The sequence below is a fragment of the Arachis stenosperma genome, chromosome 2 (genome assembly GCF_014773155.1).
Source record: "Arachis stenosperma cultivar V10309 chromosome 2, arast.V10309.gnm1.PFL2, whole genome shotgun sequence".
Classification (NCBI taxonomy): Eukaryota; Viridiplantae; Streptophyta; class Magnoliopsida; order Fabales; family Fabaceae; genus Arachis; species Arachis stenosperma.
The window spans coordinates 30,480,759-30,503,567 of NC_080378.1; the positions used below are offsets into that span (position 1 = coordinate 30,480,759).

At 36.8% G+C, this 22,809-nt stretch overlaps 2 protein-coding genes and 1 pseudogene across 2 annotated transcripts; 2 read left to right on the forward strand and 1 right to left on the reverse strand.

Moving 5' to 3' along the window:
* Positions 1–9,218: 9,218 nt before the first annotated feature.
* On the forward strand, positions 9,219–10,270 carry LOC130961777 (signaling peptide TAXIMIN 1-like). The gene is made up of 2 exons (XM_057887782.1): positions 9,219–9,456; positions 9,870–10,270. The coding sequence occupies exons 1-2, from the start codon at positions 9,335–9,337 to the stop codon at positions 9,991–9,993; spliced, it is 246 nt and encodes an 81-aa protein (XP_057743765.1). The 5' UTR covers positions 9,219–9,334; the 3' UTR covers positions 9,994–10,270.
* A 3,082-nt stretch (positions 10,271–13,352) lies between these two features.
* On the forward strand, positions 13,353–17,686 carry LOC130961776 (GPI mannosyltransferase 1-like; annotated as a pseudogene).
* Positions 17,687–18,109: 423 nt separating this feature from the next.
* Positions 18,110–21,610, reverse strand: LOC130961775 (putative pentatricopeptide repeat-containing protein At1g56570). Its single transcript, XM_057887780.1, has 3 exons — positions 20,772–21,610; positions 18,665–20,380; positions 18,110–18,188 (listed from the first exon to the last, which is right to left on the reverse strand). Exons 1-2 carry the CDS (start codon positions 21,384–21,386, stop codon positions 19,166–19,168), a joined length of 1,830 nt encoding a protein of 609 aa, XP_057743763.1. The 5' UTR covers positions 21,387–21,610; the 3' UTR covers positions 18,110–18,188; positions 18,665–19,165.
* Positions 21,611–22,809: the final 1,199 nt, after the last annotated feature.

A 22,809-nucleotide genomic window follows, 5' to 3' on the forward strand; every position in this document is an offset into this window, starting at 1 on the left:
CTTGATGAGGTTCTCAATCCAAAAGATAAGGTAAAACATGCACCGAGCCTCCTGGGAATAAAACAGGAGGTCGGAGAGTCCTTACGAGCCTATATGGAAAGGTTCAACAAGGCATGTTTAGAGATCCAAGACCTGCCCACAGAGGCAGTAATAATGGGGTTAGTCAATGGACTCAGAGAAGGTCCTTTCTCCAGTCCATATCTAAAAGACAACCCGTCTCTCTAAGTGATGTACAAGAAAGGGCCGAAAAGTACATCACATGGAAGAGAATGCCAAACTAAGAGACCTGAGTTCGCGACCTGGACCCACTTCCTCCTCTAGGGAGAGAGAAAGGGAAGGCAAAAAGAAGGAAGAACTCGGTCTCGAGAGGCCCAGGAAGTATCACTCTTATACTCCTATAAAGACTTCTATAGTGGACGTATACAGAGAGATTTACAACACTGAAAGGCTGCCACCCCCAAGACCTATTAAAAATAAAAAGGGAAAGTCGCAGCGAGTATTGCGAGTACCATAAAATATGGTCACTCCACCAACGACTGTTACGACCTCAAAAATGTGATAGAAAAGCTGGCTAGAGAAGGTCGGCTTGACAGATATCTCATGGAGAGGTCGGACACCCATGGAAAGAGAAAGCGGGATGATATGGACAGGAGAGATCCCCCCACAGACCCCTGAGAGACACATCCACATGATCTCAGGAGGATTTGCGGGAGGTGGAATCACCAAATCTTCTCGCAAAAGACATCTCAAAGAGTCTACCAAGTCGAGGAAGAGACACCCGACTTCCCACCATCTCATTCACGAAAGAAGATGGGCAAGGGATAATCCCCGGGCATGATGATCCCGTGGTGATAACCATGATCCTAGCCAACGCCCATCTCCACAGAACCCTAGTAGACCAAGGAAGCTCAGCGGACATCCTTTTCAAGCCCGCTTTCGAAAAACTAGGGTTAGAGGAAAAAGAGTTGAGAGCTTACCCCGACACCTATACGGGTTAGGGGATACGCCAATAAAGCCGCTGGGATTTTACCCCTTCACACCACCTTCGGAAAAGGGGAAAATCAAGGATCTGAGCATAGACTTTATAGTCATCGATGAAGGGTCAGCCTACAATGCCTTAATCGGCAGGACTACCCTTAATCGTCTTGGAGCAGTGGTATCAACTCCTCACCTCTGCATGAAATTCCCGACTTCAGGGGGAATAGCAACGGTGAGGGGAGATCAAAAATTGGCAAGGAAGTGCTACAATGAAAGTCTAAATCTGAGAGGAAAGGGCAAAGAAGTCCACACCATAGAGTTGGGTGGAGCAAGAACCAGAGAAGAGCTACGACCCCAGCCGGGTGGAAAAACCGAGGAGATACAAGTCGGTGAGGAGGAAGGAAAAAACACTCAAATAGGAGCCAACCTAGGGGAGACCCTGAAACAAAGGTTGGGTGAACTCCTAAGAGCTAATTCCGACCTCTTCGCCTGGAAGGCTTCCGACATGCCCGGGATTGATCCCGAGCTCATGTCTCACAGGCTCTCGGTTTACCCAGGGTCCCGACCTGTACAGCAAAGAAGACGCAAGCTCGGCCCAGAGAGGGCCTCCATAGTAGAAGAGCAAGTACATGCGCTCCTGGAAGCCGGCTTTATCAGAGAGGTCAAATACCCAACATGGCTAGCCAATGTAGTGCTAGTCAAAAAACAAAATGGTAAATGGAGGATGTGCGTCGACTATACCGACCTGAATAAGGCCTGTCCTAAGGACCCTTATCCCTTACCAAGTATTGATACCCTGGTGGACTCCAGCTCAGGGTACCAATACCTATCATTCATGGACGCCTACTCGGGATATAACCAAATCCCGATGCATGAACCCGACCAAGAGAAAACAAAGTGTTTTCCCCCCATCTAGGGAGCCTAATGGAGGTATACGTCGACGACATGTTAGTAAAAACCAAGCAAGAAGTCGACCTCTTAACCGACCTCTCACAAGTCTTCGACACTATAAGGTTGCATGGGATGAGACTAAATCCCGCAAAATGCGCCTTCGCAGTAGAAGCAGGGAAATTTCTAGGCTTCATGCTAACACAAAGAGGGATTGAGGCCAATCCCGACAAGTGCAGAGCCGTCCTAGAAATGAAGAGCCCGACTTGTTTAAGAGAGGTTCAACAGCTCAATGGCCGACTTGCAGCCCTCTCCAGATTTATGGCAGGATCGGCACTAAAATCCCTTCCATTATTCTCCTTGTTAAGGAAGGGATGCCAGTTCGAATGGACTCCGGAATGTGAGGAGGCATTCCAAGAGTTCAAAAAATTCTTAAGCCAACCTCCTATCTTGACCCGACCAATACCGGAAAAAGACCTCGTCCTATACCTATCCGTCGCAAACAGGGCTGTCTCATCAGCCCTGATCACAGAAGACGAGGTCGGTCAACACCCGGTCTACTTTACCAGTAAGGTTCTACAAGGCCCTGAGCTAAGGTACCACAAACTAGAGAAGTTTGCCTACTCCTTAGTGATAGCCTCACGAAGGCTACGACCTTACTTTCAGGCTCATACAATAAGAGTCCGTACAAACCAGCCCATGAAGCAAATCCTCCAAAAGACGGATGTTGCAGGGAGAATGGTTCAATGGGCGATAGAACTCTCCGAATTCGATTTGAGATACGAAACTCGGACTGCAATCAAAGCCCAATGCCTCGCCGACTTCATTGCCGAATACGCAGGTGAACAAGAAGAAAAACCGACTACATGGGAACTCTATGTAGACGGATCCTCCAACAAGATAGGGAGCGGCGCAGGCATAATATTGGTAGATGGAAAAGGGACCCAGATAGAGGTCTCCTTAAAATTTGAATTTCCGGCTTCAAACAATCAGGCAGAATATGAAGCCTTGATTGCCGGATTAAAGTTAGCAGAAGAAGTTGGCGCTACAAAGGTGATGGTCTACAGCGACTCACAAGTGGTGACTTCCCAAATAAGTGGAGAGTATCAGGCAAAGGACCCCAGTATGAAGAAATACTTGGAAAAAACCTTGGAACACCTTGGGCGCTTTGCGGAAACCGAGGTTAAGCACATAGAAAGAGGCTAAAAAGATGAAGGGAAGCACAACATTATACTTTGGTGAGAAATGTCCTTTACAGGAGAGGGATATCAACGCCATTACTAAAGTGCGTACCGACCTCAAGAACCACCGAGTGTTGGAGGAAGTACATAGTGGGATCTGCGGAAACCATCTCGGAGCGAGGTCGCTGGCCAGAAAAGTGATCCGAGCAGGATTCTATTGCCGACCTTGCAGAAAGAGTGCAACAGACTTGTGAAAAAAATGCCAGCCATGTCAGATGCATGCAAATTTCCACGTTGGCTCCACTAGAAGAGCTCATCAGTATAACTTCCCCTGGCCTTTGCAAAATGGGGAATGGATTTGTTAGGTCCTTTTCCCCAGCACCAGGGCAAGTCAAATACTGATCGTGGGAATAGATTACTTCACAAAGTGGATAGAAGCAGAACCACTAGCTACTATCACCGCTCAAGAAGTCGCAGGTTCCTCTACAAAAACATTATCACAAGGTATGGAATACCTTATTCCATCACCACAGATAATGGAACCCAATTCACCGACGCCACCTTCAGAAGTTTGGTAGCCAGTATGAAAATCAAACATCAATTCACCTCGGTAGAACACCCACAAGCCAATGGGCAAGCCGAGGCAGCTAACAAAGTCATATTGGCAGGACTGAAGAAGAGACTACAGGAAGCAAAGGGAGCTTGGGCTGAGGAGCTCCCTCAAGTGCTATGGGCTTATAGGACAACCCCCCAATCCGCCACAGGGGAAACACCCTTCCGACTAGTCTACGGCGTAGAAGACATGATTCCTATAGAAATCAGTGAGCAAAGCCCAAGGGTAATTCTCCATGATGAAGTCGGAAATATACAGGGGCACAAAGAGGAGCTCGACTTGCTCCCCGAAGTTCGAGAAAATGCCCAGATAAGAGAAGCGGCACTAAAGCAAAGGATGACCACCAGATACAACAAAAAGGTCATTCGAAGAACACTTGCCACAGATGACTTGGTCCTAATCAGAAATGACATCGGAGTCAACAAATCGGGAGAGGGAAAACTCGCCGCGAATTGGAAGGGACCGTACAAAGTCAAAGAAGTCTTAGGAAAAGGTTATTATAAGGTAACCGACCTAAATGGCAATGAGCTACCAAGGTCGTGGCATGCTTGTAATATGAAAAGGTACTACAGTTAGAAGCGAACTCTACTCCTTGATGTACTCTTTTCCCAACTTCACGATTTTTTCCCAAAGAAAGGGGTTTTTTCTGAAGAAGGGTTTTTAACGAGGCATCATAGTAGAGGCTAAGGGAAACATGCTGTCAAAGACCCTTAGTAGCAAAAAGGTACCTTCCCAATTAATAAAGATCTTTTTCATTACTATGTCTCTATTAAATATCCTCCTTTATTTTTTAAGTCTTTCTACGAAACGCGCCGACTTAAGCTCGACAAAACGTGAAAATCCCATGAACGACCTACATGGTCGTCAGGATGAAACGACGAGGTACAAGTCGGTGTAAAGAGGTTATATGAGTTGATCGTATGAAACTCGGGAACAGTCCGACTCATAAGTCGAAGACAAGAACCCGAGTAGGAAAACTCGAAAATATTCCGAGTAAATGAAAAACGCATCGCAAAAATAACCTAAGTCATAAAACTCACTAAAGCAAAGTGAGTATAAAGGATAACAAAAGAGATATCAAAACCTGGAAAAAGTTCAAAGGTTGCATACAAACCTTTGAACGAAAAGGGCTTGAGAAAACAATACAAGCTAACAAAGGGTTTTTTCGAAAAAGATCAAACATATTTCAAAATAGAAAAGCATGTGCACGCGCAAAGTAACTTAAACCCTTATCCAAAAAAGGGCACCTACTTCGATCAGAAAACCCTTATCCAAAAAGGGCATTTATTTTGTTTAAAACCCTTATCCAAAAAAGGGCAACAAACAGAATATTTTGTTTACGGCCTTAAAAGGCCAAAAAGCAATTGTTCACAGCAACCAAACAAAGGAATAAAGTTTAAAAAAGAGGGGACCCACAGGCCGGGCCCCCATATAGCCACAAAAATAAAGAAGTTATTTCTTTAAGGGAGTAGAGGAATCACCACCGCCAGACTCAGGAGGAGCGCCACCAGGACCAGGTGAGGAGTTGAGGAGGAAGTCGGAGGAACAGAGGAAGAACCCGAGGCATCCGTAGGACGAGGAGGAGACTCGATAATTCTCTGTCCCGAGTCTTCAGGTCTGACTCGGAACGACCTCGGGGACAGGAGGATCAACGATGGCGCCATCAATAACTACCTTATCGGGATGTAAGGAGAAAGGTCCAAGTCGGGAGCGATAACTCTGACTTGTTCCAAGAAAATTCTCCAAGACTCCTCGGCACCATCGGCGATAGAGTCCTCCAACTCGGCGTATGCGTTCCGAGAGTTCAGCAAGTCCTTCCTCACGGCCACAATATCTTGAAATAAGCTATGGTAGCTGTCTTGCGCCGTCTTCCTCAGATTAGCCTCCAAAGTACATTGGGCCCGCAGTTTGCCCTCCTCCTCCTTCAGGTGATCCCTCTCCTTCAACTTATCTCTCTCCTCCTTCAGCTCTTCTCATGTTTTTCAAAAATACGAAGTCTCCCTCAACTCCTCAACCCTCGAGGTTGCACCCAAGGAGCTAAGGGGAGCCTTCTCAAAAATGTCCAAAAGCTTGCCACAAACACCCGCCGTCCTAAAACTCTCCTCGGCCATGGCGGTAAGGTGGTTCGAACAGAAACATCATCCATATGTATAAAAGGATAGATGTTCTTTCGGACGAATGCCATAGCATCCGCCTTAACCCCACCATCGAAGGAAGAAGAGCCAGACTCTGAAGTCTTGCGCTTCTTCTTCTCGGGTTCGGAGAGAATTTGGGCAGAGGGGGGTGGTCGAGGCAAACTCGAGGAAGAGATTACAATAGGTTGAGTAGGAGTGCCAGTGTTCTTAGGAGGAGGAGGTAGAGGGGGAGGAGAGGTGATCGCCCGGACCTAGCCCGGGACTTCGCCTTGGCCTCTCGGACCCTTTGGTAGGCCTCCTGAGCGTTCTTTTTTGCCATATCTACAAAAGAAACAACCAAGTTACAAGTCGGTATAATACAAGTCGGGCGGAAACAACTCGGAAATAAAGAATGCATGCACTACCTATTTGAGATTGAACAAAGACCGACGTCCCCTGGAGGATTTTCCTCGTATCCAAGTATGGGGCCCTCCCCCATGCTTCTCGGAAAAACCCCACAATGGCCGCCTCCACCTCGTCTAGGTCATCTAGACCAATCTTTTCACAGGGGTGGCCGGCAGCCAATAAAGGGGAAAGCGAGGGGAGGAATGCTCGTCCAGAAAAAAGGGGTGGTGACCCTCTACGGCTTGAACCTTGAAGAAGAAATTTTTGAAGTCGTGGAAAGATTCGTCAAAAAGGGTGAAATCCTCCGACCTTGAATGGCTCGGAAGGATACCCATTGTTGTTTGTTGTTTAGCCCACTAAAGGGCTTAGTCATATGGAAAAGATAAAAGAAGATTCTCAAGGAAGTCGGGAAGTCCAGAGCGTGGCTTATAAACTGGTAAATCTTCAAAAAACCCCATGAATTGGGGTGGAGTTGAGTAGGGGCAACCTTACAGTGGTGCAAAACGGATATCTCGAAATCAGAGAAAGGAAGAAAAACACCCAAACGGGTGATCATACATTCATACATGAAGAAAAAATGAGGGGCCGCCTCATTAGCTCTCCCAAAACAGACCCGGTCTTCAGGACCCGGGATTATCAGTTCATATTTGGGCTCGTCCTCGTCCGAAGTACAGAGCCTATGATGAGTACGAAGGTGGGTGATGAACTCAGCGTCAACCAACGGTTCCTCCCCAAGGACCGTATCGTCAACCCACTGAGAAAGAATGTCTACAGAAGCCATTTTTTATATAAAGAAGAAAGTGGCAGACAACCTACAAAAAGGAAAAAGAAAAAGAAAATAAAAAAATACGGCCACTAAAGAAGAGAGATTCGAAACTAGAATCTACAGGTCAACCTATCTACTCGCAAAACAAAACATGCAAACATAAAGCACGGCGTGAAAAAAGCAAAACTAACCTTTATCCGAAAATGGAGGTTGGAGAAGAACAGAAGTCTTCAAACGCAAGGATGCAGTACGAACAAGATAAGGAGAAAGTTTGAAAGATTGCAGAAACGGAAAATGGAAAGAGAGGGAAAGTATTTATAAAAAAGGCTAAGGGGCATAATGGTAAAAAGCGAGGCAGTCATTAATGAGACTGCACCGTTACCAAAGCCCTCAATCCCTAAATGATCCCTCAATGGACACGACGCTTGAATTGACGTAACTGTCAGAAATCAAAGGTCGCGAAAATCACGTCGGTTTCCAAGACCCGTATTCTCTCAAACAAGTCGACTACGAACCCGAGTTGAATACTTGAACCCAAACTTTAAAGAAAATTTGGGCTCAAGTAGGGGCACTGTTCATACCCTGGCCCAATGATAAGGGCCCAGGTCCAACCGAAAGGCCTAATCCAATAGGATAAGCCTTACAAAATACTGACTTTCACATAAGAAGTCGGTGTCAACCACGACTTGGTATGAAGAGGTCGGATGTGAGATTAGCTGGCAGATAAATACTCATTCAAATGAGTAACCGCCCCTAAAATCTCTCTAACCACCTCATAAAGTCATATCTTAACCTCCCCAAGATAATGGGGACGGTTATCACCCTAAAGATACGGCACTACACCAACGGTGGTTATTGGCTCACCTCTATAAATACACTGACATCCCCTCAGGTATCTCTAAGTCCAATACTCTCTAGACCTGCTCACACTCTTGCTAACTTAGGCATCGGAGTGGCTTTGCAGGTACCACCCCCCATTCACACGCGAGCACAAGTCGGACGGAGCCTCCCGAGTGGCGAACCTACCAGGAGTCCTCCTCTATTATACACTTGGGCCGCCGAACGCCATCCATTGGATTAATCTCCGGTTACCTACCGTAACAAATAGTGAGTTTGAAAATTAGTTATTTTTATTAATGCTGTAATACACAATTAATTGTCTGCATAATTTTTAAAGTATATTTTGTTTTTGAAATTTGGCAAAAGTTTTAAAATTACTCTTAAGTTTTGTTTTGTTTCAATTTTATTTCAAAAATTTTCGATTTGCATCAATTATATCCCTGGCCGCTAATTTTTCAAAAATTTTAAGACCAATGCAACGACAATTTCATAAGAACATCCTTTCAACACAAGTAAATCAAACATAATTTTTATATATTTTTGTTGGATTAGTTTTAAATTTTTTAAAAATTTAGCTATAGAAGATATATTTGATACAAATTAAAAAATTTTTGGACAAAATTAAAATAAAATAAAACTTAAGAATATTTTTAAAATTTTTACTAAATTCAAGAACAAAATATACTTTACTTTTTTTTTTTTTCATGATGCATGAAAACTTTCCTGATATATGCCTATGTCATTATTTTCCCAAATTACTTGTAAGCCGAATATATTGTTGTCCTATGTAATTTATTTTGGTCGTCAAAATGGTCAAAGAGAGCATTACCTCCTTTGGTGGTCCTTATTTGACATATATGATGATTAGCATCACCATGGAGTAGGTTAACAAATATTGCATCACATTCAATAATTCAAACTTAGCATGGACAACATAGATATTGCATGGCCTTACTCAATTGGCTTTGCCTTTGCAACATCTAATTGACTATCCCCAGAAAGGATAATTTTTTTTATAAAATTATAATTAAATCTTTATCCATATCTACAAGCGAGTGTCGTGTGCAAGGAGGAAGGTCTGTTAATCACGTTGAAAGACGCAATAATAATCAACGTGAAATCATATTATTGGTAATCAACTTGATTTGGTAACCGGCGAAAATAGCTACGTGTTTGTGTGGCTTTTATAAGAATCTAATTCTGACAGATTTCTAGTATTAAAAGTTCAAAACAAGTCATCTATTTATTTATTTAATTAATATTTAATCATATATCAATATCAATATTAAGTATCCCACTTGCATAATTTTTATGTTACAATATCACATAACATGACACGTGGACAATAAAAAGACACTACTAGTTGAGTAATCTTTTCTAATAATATTTATAATTGTGCTCCCTCGTCAATGTGGTAGTTTATAATTTATATTGTATTTGCCTTCTCAGAAATTAAAAAATAGGAGGTAGTAGCAAACTTCAGATACATTATACATAAGGCAGTAAGCACTGAAAAAAAGGGCATTATCATTTATCAAATCCATATATAATGTGTTGTTGTTGCTCTGATGAGGACCGAAAATGCAGGCCTATTGGGTTTCTGTTAGGCCTACCTTTTGCCTTCGTTTCTCTCCTAATCTCTCTTGTGGGTGTCATTGTTTGGATCGTTGGGTAAGTGTTGTTGACTTTTTTTTTTTTTTTTCTATACTCTCTGATATCTATTTACAATAGATAAATATCTATTATCGATTTTTTATAGATGTAAAATTAGTTAAGATGGTAAAGAACTTGGTCCCTTAATTGGGTCGTGTCATGCAACTTCGGTCAAATTGAGTTAAATCCATGAGATACAATCCACAGAGACAACTTAAGCACTGATTCAATGCTTCCCTTTTAATATTATTCCATGAATAATACCCAAATAACTAATTACTTACTAATTATTCAATTATTAGATTCGTTTAAAATATGAATTGTGTTGAATATATAAATGATAATTGGTGTGTAGCTTATAAACGTAAATGGATAATTTTTGGTAGGGGGTTGTTTCTTTTCAGAGGTTGATGAAATTGAATTGTTTTCAGGTTGATTTTGACATGCATATGCCCATGTTGCCTTTGTGTGACCCTCATAGTTGAGTTTGCTCTGGCTTTGATCAAGGCTCCATTTTCGGTCATGGAGTGGTTCACCTCTAAGATTCCATGTTAGAGATATTTGTATCATATGAAGTCTTTGAAGTAGTGGTGAATATGATAGCAATCCACCGTATATTCTTTTGTTAATTCGTGTATTCAATTTTCTTTGATTATGGTTTGATGAATATATAGTGCTCATCATGAAACAACTCTTGATTGTAAAATCCTGTATGCCAAAATCTGAATTTGAAAGTAGGGTTCTTGCTTGTTTTTTGTTGCCTTTCTTTGGCAAGAACTTGAGAAAATTATTTGTATTCAAAGATTACTGATATTTTGTCAATTCATTTGTCCATTTAAGTAAGTATAAAATATTTTAATTGTTCCATAGGAAATCAATATCAACACTTTATATATCTTTTGTTTTCATGCAACTATATCACGCAAATAATTATTAATTTTCTGTTAACAACATCAACACATGACTAATATAGTAATATTCAAAGTAAGAAAAATGCAAAGCTCAAGAGATATATTAGGGTTTTGAAAGTTAAATGAATATTTTTTTATTGTCTACGGTATTCCTTAACTAACCCAATAGATCAAGGATTAATTTTTCGTGGAGTTGACTATTCAACCAATCTAAACTAGTTAAATGTTAAATGAATCTTATAAAAGCTTATCTAGCACAAATAGTAGAAGAAAATAATGGTGACACACCATCTATCTATCTATCTATTTTTATTATGTGTTTATTTTCTAATGATGCCACATAAACAATTTTGATGATTTGGCAAAACTTAGAAACCAACCAATCATTTTTTAGCAAAAATTTTTAGAAAAATTAAAAGAAAAAACTCTTATTTATTATTATTTATTAAAACATAAAGTACTAATTAAATACAATAAATATACATTAAAAGTGTCATAATAATAATAATTATAAAAATTTCAGTTACAAATATTAAAATTCTACAATTTATATATATTAATAGTATATCTATCTTATTCTTTCAGATAAGTTTAAATTTGACATATTTTTTTACTAAATACATTCAAATATATCATGATTATAAAATTAATTTATAATTTTATATGATATTTTTGGTATTTTTTATTCTCATTTATTTTTTTGAGTAAAGTATTGTTTTTGTCCCCAACGTTTGGGGTAAATCTCAAAATTATCCCTAACGTTTCAATCGTCCTATTTACGTCCCTAACGTTTTAAAATTGACTCAATGTTGTCCTGCCGTTAGGGATCCGTTAATAAAATTAACGGCGGGACAAAATTGAGACGATTTTGAAACGTTAGGGACGTAAATAGGACTAAAACGTTGGGGACAAAAACGATACATAAAAATAAATTTTAATTTTATTATTCAATAATATCAATTTGTTACTGTACATAGTATTCAATTATTTTTAATCATATTTACACTTAATCACCTTATTTTCATTCTAAATAAATTTATTTTTTTAATTTTACACTTAAAGTAATGTATTTTTTTATAAATAAATAAATTTTACACTTTATTCTAAATAAATAATGTAATGTGATTAGAATGAAAGTGTAAAACTATAAAAAAATATAAGTAATGTGATTAAGTAATGAAAGTAAAATTACATTATTTATTTAGAATGAAAGTATAAAATTTATTTATTTATAAAAAAATTATATTACTTTAAGCGTAAAATTATAAAAAAAATTAATTTATTTAGAATGAAAATAAGGTGATTAAGTGTAAATATGATTAAAAATAATTGAATACTATGTATAGTAAAAAATTGATATTATTGAAGAATAAAATTAAAATTTATTTCTATGTATCGTTTTTGTCCCTAACGTTTTAGTCTTATTTACGTCCCTAACGTTTCAAAATCGTCTCAATTTTGTCCCACCGTTAATTTTATTAACGGATCCCTAACGGCAGGACAACATTGAGTCAATTTTAAAACGTTAGGGACGTAAATAGGACGATTGAAACGTTAGGGACAATTTTGAGATTTACCCCAAACGTTGGGGACAAAAACAATACTTTACTCTATTTTTTTAAACCAAAGTAAATTTAAATTTGACACATCTCCTTATTAGGTATATTTAAATATATCGTGATTATAAAATTAATATATTATATTTTTAGTATTTCTCATTCTTATTAATTTTTTTAATTATTTACAAGACAAAAAATACCATATAAAAAGATAAAGTATGACAATTAAAGCAAATAAAAATAACAAATAAACTAATAAATAACTTATGTCTTTTTTAAAAATATATGAATTCAATTTTTTAAACTAATAAACTATATTTTAATTTATATTGCTTTTAGTTGAATAATTATATAGAATTATACAAATTATCAAATAAATATTCTGCAAATTAGTTTGAATATAAATAATTTAAATTTAACATTAATTTATATATTATCTAATCAATTTTTAAATAATATAACACTTATTAAAATAGTATAATTAATTTACCTCTCTGCTAATAAGGTATAATATCTCATTAGCCAAAACCCACTTAGAATACAAATTTCTCCTATTCTTAAGAATCAAATTAATTTGACCTAATACACAACAAGCAAATTACTAACCAAAATCCAAATAATCAATGTACAACCTAAAGTTCAAAGTTCAGCAACATCATTACATCCTCAGTCAATCAATAGTACTAAGGAATTTTTTTGCTAGAATAAATGAAGTGGAATGATTCACTTAGGCATGGAAGAAGCCATATTTAAGAGTGAAAACTTAAGAGCAGTTAAATTCATGTAAAGTTGATAGTTGAGAGTTATTAAATGATTTAATAGATTTGACTAAATTATTATTTAACAACTCTTAATTATTAACTTCACATAAAATTAATTATGTCTGAGTTTCTATATTTTGAAAATTCTTAAAAGATTTTTATCATCAAAGTAAAACTTAGTTCACTATAATTGTTTTAAAATATTTTAATGTCTTTTTTAATTATATAAATCATGTAAGATAATTTTTTGTATTAATAAATAATAATATATATTATTTTTAAATTTATGTAAAAAATATAGATTAAAAATAATATTAAATACGCTGACATAATTGTATTTGAGTGTGTTTAGGTCTTTTAAAAAAATATTTTTATTTTTTTATTAAGATACATTTTTTTTTTTGGTCAAGAATTAAGATACATTTAAATAAATAAAAAAAAGAACAAGTGCTGATAAATGATGCTGGGCTGGTTTATTTTGTAATGGTTTGGCGAGGTTTAAATTTTTTTAGTTTTATGGTTATTTCTTTGAGCAGTTCTAAATCATTAATCGTTACTTTGTGTTTTGGGCTTGGCATTGGACCCGCATGGATGACCCGACTCGAACAACCAGAACCCGCCCGAAACCATATACCCTGAAACCCGAACCATCCTTACTGGTTCCCTGAAACCCGAAACCATAAGGCCCCTTCTGCTTCGTTCCACCCGTTCCTCTTCGCTGCCGTTGAGCTCGAAGATGCCGTCGTTGCCGGAGTGAAAGCTCCGCCGTTGCTGGGTTGTCGTTGCCTTGTCGGAAGCCGTCAGGTTGCCGTCGCTGATGTCGCGCTTTGGTGCCTCCGTTCCTCTTCGTTGACGGTGAAGTAGCAGACCCAACCCAAAGGCTCCTCTGGATCCTCATATTTGCCATAGGAATCTATTGAAATTCTCAGGTAATCCCAGTAACATAACATTCTAAACTGAATTGTCTTTTTCATTTCTCTATTATCAATTTCTCATCTTAAAGTTGTTTCTTAATTGCACCTTAACTGTTTGATAAAATGTCTTGGTGTGTTTGGATATATATGAACTTTAAGCTGCATTGCCTTATTCCAATTGCCGATTAACTATGATAGAAGACTGCAAGTTTAAGAGCACTTTGATGCCAATAGAAAGCAATAGTGGTTAGCAAGGGTGCAACTTTGAACACGCACTTTGGAATGAGTTATTACCACTAGTTCTAAAGTTATAGCTGTTAGCAAGGTGCAACTTTATTCCGTATAGTTTCTCTGATTCGCATCTAGTACAAGGGCTGCTCCCATTGCTGGTGCCATAGGTCGCGATGTTAGCTCCATTGATCCTTAAGGTGATACTAGTTCATTTAAACCAATAATCTTGATTAACAAAACTGAAACAAAATCAAATCATGACAAATTTGAACTGATTGAGTTACTAGTTATACTAATTGGATCCCACAGTGCCACAAGAAATGATAAATCATCTGGAAGAGACAAAGGTAGCATCTTCTATTAAAATCCACTGTGGCCATAATGATACTGGCGAAGTCAATGTTTTCAGCTTGTTGCTAAGATATCTGAGGCAACCTTATGTGTACTTGAAGATGTATAGTTGATTAACTGTGTTACTATTGACCATCTTTTTTTAATTTGTCAGTATGATTAATCTTTCAGCTATGCGATCATTGGATTTTACGTCACTGCTTCTATTCTCTGCCATTTTTCGTGTTATTTTAATTATATATGGAGAGTGGCAAGATGCTCATATGGAGGTTAATTATACTGATGTTGATTACCTAGTATTTTCTGATGCTGCGTCTTTAATGGCTTCGGGTGATTCCCCTTATAAGAGGACCACATATCGCTATTCCCCCTTGCTTGCATTTCTTCTCATTCCAAATTCATTAATCCATCGATCTTGGGGAAAGTTTATCTTCTCAGCTTCAGGTATGGATTTAGTTTTGTGCAGATAATTATGTCTTGTGTAGTGTATATTAGATGATGTTTAACATAGATTCTTTTTTTGTTCAGCCAATTTTTCCTTTTATAGGAAGTAGACAAATAAAAATTAATTCTTTCAAAATAGAGATGGAACTATATCTTATAGCTTAGGAAAAACTTCAAGTGTACCTGAAATATTGGTGTTCCAGTTATTTTAACCATTAATTTCAATTAATATGTTATATATATTTTTTATAATTTAGATAAACGGTTAAAACAACTGGAACACAGGTGTTTTCGGTACACTTTAAACAATTCCTATAGCTTATTGCATCAGAAATATGGTTATTACAATGTTGGAGTCACAATCATGAGAAATTTCCTATTTAGGCCCCTCTTAGTTATAAATGCTTAGTTAGGATTTAGTATAAATAAATACAAGGAATCAGGTTGAAACAAGAGATGTTTTGTCATTTGGTTATTCTTTTGTAGAGAATGTCAGATCCCTGAATTGAATAAACAATAACAATTTTACACCATTTTTTTTACTTTCTGGTTTCTTCCTATCTCTGTGCCAGTCCTGGTGTTGCCCTTATTTTAACATTTGTAATTAACTACTTTAAATTGAGTCTAGATTAACTTTCTTTATAGAAATCCTGTGTTGAATAATTTTCCAAATGTTAGACCTAACCATAAATATCATGTCTAAAATGCAGATTTGCTGGTGGGATATTTTATCCATTTTATTCTACAGCAGAGGAAGGTACCCAGAAAACTCTGCAACTATTGTGTCATGACATGGCTCTTCAATCAATTTACTTTCACCATAGGGACACGTGGGAACTGTGAACCTGTTGTTTGTGCCATGATATTGTGGATAATTATCTGTCTTATGAAAGGTACAGTTCTACTTCTCTATGATGTAAATAGTGTAATGAGTATAGATTGTCAATCTTTTAATCTGTAATCCTTTCTATGTTCTAACATGTGGCTATTATGTTTGACTTTGATCCACTGGTAGCTATATTTTGGCCATTTATCTTGATATAAGAAAAATCAGTTTTCACAAATATGTTTTACATTCTGCGTTTCGGTGACTCTTCACAAATATTTTGACCCTAACGTTCAATAAAATGACAAGAATCAATAAAAAAAATAAAGAAATGAATAAATAAAATAGTAAGTCAAATTTTCAATATGTATATAGTAAAAAGCCTGATTTTTATTTTTTTAAATGGACAATTATAATAATAATCTTCACTTTTTGACCCTGTTCGATTTTAAATATCTCCTTCCAATCATTCTGAAAGCTAAATAAACTGCAGTGTATAATTGATGTTGTATTTGGTGGAATAGGGGATCAGAAAACAGCCTTCTAGCTACATTTTAATTCGACTTTTGCCTTTCCTCTGTTGATAATTTATGTTAGAGCCTTGCATTTTTTATTATTAAGTTCAAATTCTGTTGATGCTTCAAAGCAACATATTTTTGTAAAAGGTATACAATATTCGATATTTGCGTGTCTTTTGAAGACTTCATTGTATGCTTTTTTTGTGCCTTATCTTTTTCCTCCCACATTTTACAGGTAATCTGTTGTAGTCAGTATTTTGGTATGGACTTATTGTCCATTTCAGGATTTATCCCATAATTTATGCCATCCCTATTGTCCTGGTTCTAGATCCAAATTTCTTCCCACGGAAACTATCCTAGAGAACTGGACTGCTGCTCAAGCAGAAAGACTCAATGATGGGAATTGCTTGTGTTCCTTACATAATCTCTTAAAATGCATATTTACAAGGAAGAGGCTGATGTTTGGACTGGTTTCGGCAGCGGTTTTCTTCTTATTTACTGGTTTGTCCTATTATTTATATGGATGGGGATTCCTACATGAGGCACTACTATACCACCTTACTAGAACAAACCCAAGGCACAACTTCTCCATCTATTTCTATCACATCTATCTTCACTATGGTTATGATATTTCAGTGGTGGAGAAGCTTATCTCATTTTTGCTGCAGTTCATGGTGCAGCTGGTTCTTATTTTATGTTTTGCAAAGGATTTGCCATTCTGTCTATTTGCTCAGACTGTAGCATTCAACAAGGTTTGCACTTAAATTTTCCACAAGTTCTTATTCCCATTTAATTGTTTGCAAGGACTTTGGTATATTAGATTCTTTATATGATGCACAACTTTGTCTCTACTGGGAACTATGCTGTACACTTAAATCATAAAATTAATATACCTTTTGCAATTTGCAAGCGATAACATCTAAAAATATATAATATTTGAAAGAATATTGTACTATTTTCTTCTAGTTTAGAGTAATTAAGTTAATGCTCAAGATCATGAGTGCACTAATAAATGCTTTTTTATTTTGCAGGTGATAACTGCACAGTATTTTGTATGGTTCTTTTGCTTGTTGCCTCTGATATTACCATGGAGCAAAATGAAGCTTAAATGGGATGGCATGCTTTGCATTCTTTCATGGATGGGGGCTCAGGTCCATTGGCTAATGTGGGGTTATCTGCTTGAGTTCAAGGGTATAAACGTATTCTTAGAGCTTTGGGTGGCAAGCTTAGTGTTTCATGCAGCTAATGTTTTCATCCTTACATTGGTTATTCGCCACCATAGATTTTCTTCATTTTTTCAAGTCCAAAAATGTTGCTAAACTTGAATGAGTGACTTTCTAAGTGCCATCTGTCATTAAAAATTCTTATTGTTATTGCTTTCGTTATCTCGGTTTTGCTGCAGTAATTGAACTTCATTAGATTTGGAGGGGAGGTAACCTTGTTAAAATATGGCAATGCATTATGCATCTGCTAATATGCTATCTAAGAACCCTTGCTGAAGTCTAGCTCTCTAGAAAGATACTCCAACAGATGGTTCTAAACCGCCGGAAAAGTATCCCACTGAAAACCCACACTGCCTAACCTGCCGGAACAATCATACATATACAAGACGAGACAATGCATCGATTCAAGAACTAGAAATTTAACTTTATCTGCAAGTATTATTGTTAAATTCCATAAGAGGCCAAAACTTTTTTTGGCCCTATACAAATGTCACTAACAACGTGTTTGATCGTCTATTTCATGAAACCCTAGAATCACATACAGCCCATTAGAAAAGCATACAGAGCCAGCTTTCATATAACCATGTAATGTACATTATTCATGCAATCCCAGTTGCATCTCGTTCATCATTGTGTTCTTAGCAAGATACTATCACATATAAGCATAAATCACCATACATCAGAACCAAACTACTGAATAGAAAATTATATAAGGTCTGAATCAAATGAGATGGAAAGAAGCGATGTAAGGTTGCACATGGGGGGCATCTCTAACCTGCATCGGAAGGTACAATTTGAATTCTGGTGGTAGTTCCTCTTCAGAATGCAAGCGATCAGAGAAATATATCCTTCTCAGGCAACAGTTTGCATGCACTTGAACCCGCAGCGTCTCCATATAATTTGTGCCATATGCTCTCTTCGTGAAATCCGCTAAGTTCAACTGGATTTGATTCCACCTATCATCCATTCTAAGCGGCATGGTGCAAATGTATGGCTTTACTCTAGTGACAGCCTGTAACATACAAAATAGTTCATCACTTTGGATGCATATCTGAACAGTAATTCATACAGAACAAGGCATCTATGCTTGAAGATGCAAGGTGTTTACTTCCGAAAACCGGTGATCATGAGATTTGCTTTCAAAGAAAATGCAACAGTATAAATAAGCAAATATATCTTTTTAGTAGTAATTATCATCATCATTATCATTGATTGAGCTTAAAAATGATCGCTTGGTATTAAATAACTGCCTCTAACAAGCTATTGAATCACTAAAACATCAAAAATCCCGTATAAAAAATTAATAACAATAGCTAAAAAAAAATCACAATATGTGCAATATGCACATAACAAGAAGGGTATTTTTTTACCCATTGCATACATGTATGAATGGCATAAAACAAGGAGTGTGATTCCTAATTTCATTTCCCCATCAAATCACAATCAGAATGAGACAGTCATCCCTATTCAGTAATAACTAATAACTACCTCTTTCATCTTTCTTGATCAGCATCAAATATCATTTGATTCTAAGTATACAAATATCTAAGCTCACAAATCTCATGCAAAATTCGTTGCCATTATTTGCCTTCCTCTTTAGTCTGTAGCATTTGTAGAGCTTAGGACCCTGGCTTGTTAGCAACTTAGCAATGCAAGAAAGGAAACAATTTTCGTTTTGTTTGCTGTTGGAAAGATTCCACATCTTCCTACTTTTGTCTTTTCTCTTCCAATAAATTATTCTTGCGTCCCTGAGAGCAAGAAAGAACAGAACTTAATCAAAAGATAACCTGCTCTTCTTCCAATTGATTTTCTGTTGATTTGTATTTTCTAAACTAATTGAAGCAACTCTCTCTGCTAAAACATGTAAAATGCCGGACTCTTTTCCGGTTTCTTATGAACAAGTTGATTGAGATAGCAAGAATTGAACCAAATGAGCTGCTATGAACAGCTGAGCATTCGGCAATGACATATTAACCATATGGCTTGTGTTCAAACCTCATTTTCTTGGTCATGTACAAAGCAATCTAAGCCAAGTGTATATCCAAAATCTTTCATATGCGTAATCAATACTTCCAAAACTTCAACAATCTGCTCATTTGAAGAAACAAATTCACCTCCAACAACAAAACTGTAAACCTGGTTTTTCAATTCAATCCAGCTCATCCCTGCCTCTTTCTTATTTTTAATACCTCTCATAAGCTTCCTTAAGCAGGCAACACCAGTCCAGTTACCTTCAGCAGCAAAAAAATTTGATAAAAGCACATAAGTTCCTGCCCTATTTGGCTTCATTTCCAACATCCTTGAAGCTGCCAGTTTGCCTATACTTCGTTGTTTATGAGCTTTACAAGCCCCAAGAAGGGCAACCCATATAGATTCATCCGGCTTAAAAGGAATATTCTCTATTAGTTGATAAGCTTCCTTTACTCTACCAGCATGCCCAAGCAGATCGACTACACATCCATATATCTCTTGATCGGGTGCAAGATTATAAAATCTTGTCAATAGTCTAAAATATCTCAGGCCCTCGTCCACTAGTCCGGCATGGCTACAAGCACTCAGAACTGCCATGAACACTATCCTATCAGGTTTGATACCTGATCTGACCATCTCATTGAATAATTTAGTAGCTTCTTTTCCATGCCCATGAGCCCCATATCCAATCATCATGGAAGTCCAGGAGACCAAATTTTTGCATGGCATTTGGCTAAATATTTTATGTGAATCTGTTATGTTTCCACACTTTCCATACATGTCAATAAGGGCATTGGATAATGCCAAGTTGTTATTGAAGCCTCTACGAAAAATTCCCCCATGAAGCTGCTGCCCACAATACAGAAATGCTAAGTTACCACATGCAGCTGCCACACTGGTGAATGTGAAGCAATTTGGACTAAAACCTTCAGATACCATTTGAGAAAAGATGCAGAATGATTGTTTAGGATCCAATGTCTCAAAACCAGCTATCAAGGTATTCCATGTGATAGTATCTTTTTGACTTATTTCAAAGAATAATTGCTTTGCCTCACATGCTGAACAAGACTTGAAGAAATACATGTCCAGTATAGAATTCATGACAGGAAGATTGGACTCAAATCCATGATTAATCACTGCAGCATGTACCTGCTTGCCCAAATTACCCAAGCCAGTAGATGCACAAGCTCTAACAGCAATTGAAAAGCTGAAGGGGCTCAGCTCTCCTTCCTCCTGTTTATCGCCAAGGAAATATGAAAACCCCATTATACTGAGCTAGTCTCTACCATGAATTTTAATGTTTTCCTTGAAGTTCCCCTAAGGTGAGTTTATCTCGCAAATGAGAAAATTAGAGGTTACCTACCCTTAATCAATAAATGGTTAATGATTGTGGTTACCTCCTTAGTTTATCACCTTAGAGGAGCCTTAATCTTAACAGAATACATGAGTTTTGTGGATGGAACAAAGTGGTAGAAATCTCACAGCATCCGTTATATGAATACACAATTTAACATTTTGTTGAAAAGAAAAAAAATGTGTTCTCTGTTGCTTTTCTTTGCTGCTATGAGACCCATCGTTTTGAGTAAAACAAACATGGATTTGGAACCAGAAAGTGGGAACCTACCAGAAGCATTTGGCGGAAAGCTCGAAGGCCACCATAAGCATCTCCTCTATGAGTATATCCAGTTATCAACGTTGTCCATGAGACAGCATTCTTGTTAAGGATACTCTCAAAAACCATTCTTGCACTGTCCATGCTACTACAGCAAGTGGCATACACATCCATTAGCGCATTATCAACATATATGGATGACCCTTGAGTACCATTCTTTATAGCCAACCCATGAACCAACTTCCCACACAAAAGCGCACTCAGCCCCTTACATGTCTTCAAAACTGCAGACAAGGTGAACTCGTTAGACCGCGTCCCGTATCTCAACATCTCACAGAACACGCTCCACGCACGACCATTGTGGTTGCAGGAATTGTAGCTAGTAATCATAGCAGTCCAAGTGACAACATCTCTATGTGACATTTCATCAAACAGCATGCGTGCTTCTTCAATGGACCCCTTATCAAAATATGATTTGATGAGATCAGTGGCTAAACCGGAAATGTCTTTGGGGCAAAACGGTGCAATAGAATTCAATTGGGTGTCATCGGCAAGAGAGTTATGGACAATGGTGGGGATGGGCCGGAAATGGGTTGGGGACAGTAACTTCCTAGTACTAGTCATCATCTTCGTCCTTGTTTATGAAGAGTGATCATAGAAAAGTTGTTTATTTTTTCAGCATAAGATGATAGAAAAAGTTCTTCGTTTTTTCCGTGTAAGATGAAGCAAATAATGACGAAATGTCAACAAAAATGGTTTAATTAATTGGGAGACTGACTTGAACCTAAAGAGCAGAAAGAAGCAGGTAGTTGTAGACTTGTAGTACAGACAGTACCTGTTTGTGAAAGCATGTTTAACGGTTAGGGATGTGTATAACAGCATAAGGAATACCTAAACTGTAGTTATGGGGTCACTAGTTCAATCGTTGGGTGATTAGTTGAACTAGTTGATCTGGTTATAATTAAATAATTATATATAATTTTTGAGTTATTTTTTTTTAAAAAAATTTATGAAAAAATAAAAGTATTTATGTTTGGATATTTTATATAAAAATATTTTTTTATTTATTAATTATATTTGAGTATAATAATATAAAAATATTTTTTGTTTATTTATTATATAAAAAACATATTTTTTAAAAAAAAAGATCTTTTAAAAAATATGTAAATTACAGCTTCTGAAAAAAAATATTTTTTTGATTTTTATAGTACTTTTACTTTTATTATTAAAAATTTTTCAAACATATTAAAAAATAAAAAAAAGATCTTTTTCTATAAAAAAAAATATCTTATTTTATCAAAATAATAACGCCCAGACAAACACTTAATACCACAGAACTAATCTAAACCACAGAACTAATCTAAATGTCTACCTGGTCAACATAGTATAAACTAAAGAGTGTATATAAATGTTAATAAGATTTTAAATCAATATAGAAGAGTCAGACAGAAAAAAAGCAACGGAGATTAGCTAATCATGAAACAAAACACAAAACTCCAATGCACATCTTTAAATCTTTATTTCATTGCTTTCACCTATATCAGCATTCATTCACCGCACTCCCAAACTTCACTTAAGCACTAACATAGTTAAGTTGAGGATTCGACCAAAGGTTGAAAATGTACCTTATTACCTTAACATCCTCGTAAAGCACAATAAAAGGAATTTCTTTGTCAATCACAGAATAAAGTGTAAGGATTTAAACCCTTGTAAATTAAACCTCAAGCACAAAAATGGATTAATACAACGACATAATATCTTAAAGTAACAGCAAAATGGTATACACAAGAAAGCAAAAAGAACAAAGAGAACAAAAGATTAAATCAATTAGTTTTACATACAAATACAATTTATGTAAACCCTATTACAAATGAAATCAGCCAGTTTCACATACAAATACAATTAGGGTTTGTTTGGGAGAGCTTCTAAAAAAAATTTTTTTTGAGTTATCTTTTTTAAAAGATCTTGTGAAAAAGTAAAAATAATTTTATATTTGGATATCTCATATAAAAAGATCTTTTTATTTATCAATTATGTTTAAATATAACAA

What these genes read in the sequence shown, in the direction of transcription:
- LOC130961777 (XM_057887782.1), top strand. Translation starts at nt 9,335, where the DNA reads ATGTGTTGTTGTTGCTCTGATGAGGACCGAAAATGCAGGCCTATTGGG. An exon ending in GTCATTGTTTGGATCGTTGG is followed by an intron (nt 9,457 to 9,869) that starts GTAAGTGTTGTT and finishes AATTGTTTTCAG; the next exon opens with GTTGATTTTGACATGCATAT.
- LOC130961775 (XM_057887780.1), bottom strand. Translation starts at nt 21,386, where the DNA reads ATGATGACTAGTACTAGGAAGTTACTGTCCCCAACCCATTTCCGGCCC. An exon ending in CTTTCCGCCAAATGCTTCTG is followed by an intron (nt 20,381 to 20,771) that starts GTAGGTTCCCAC and finishes GGCGATAAACAG; the next exon opens with GAGGAAGGAGAGCTGAGCCC.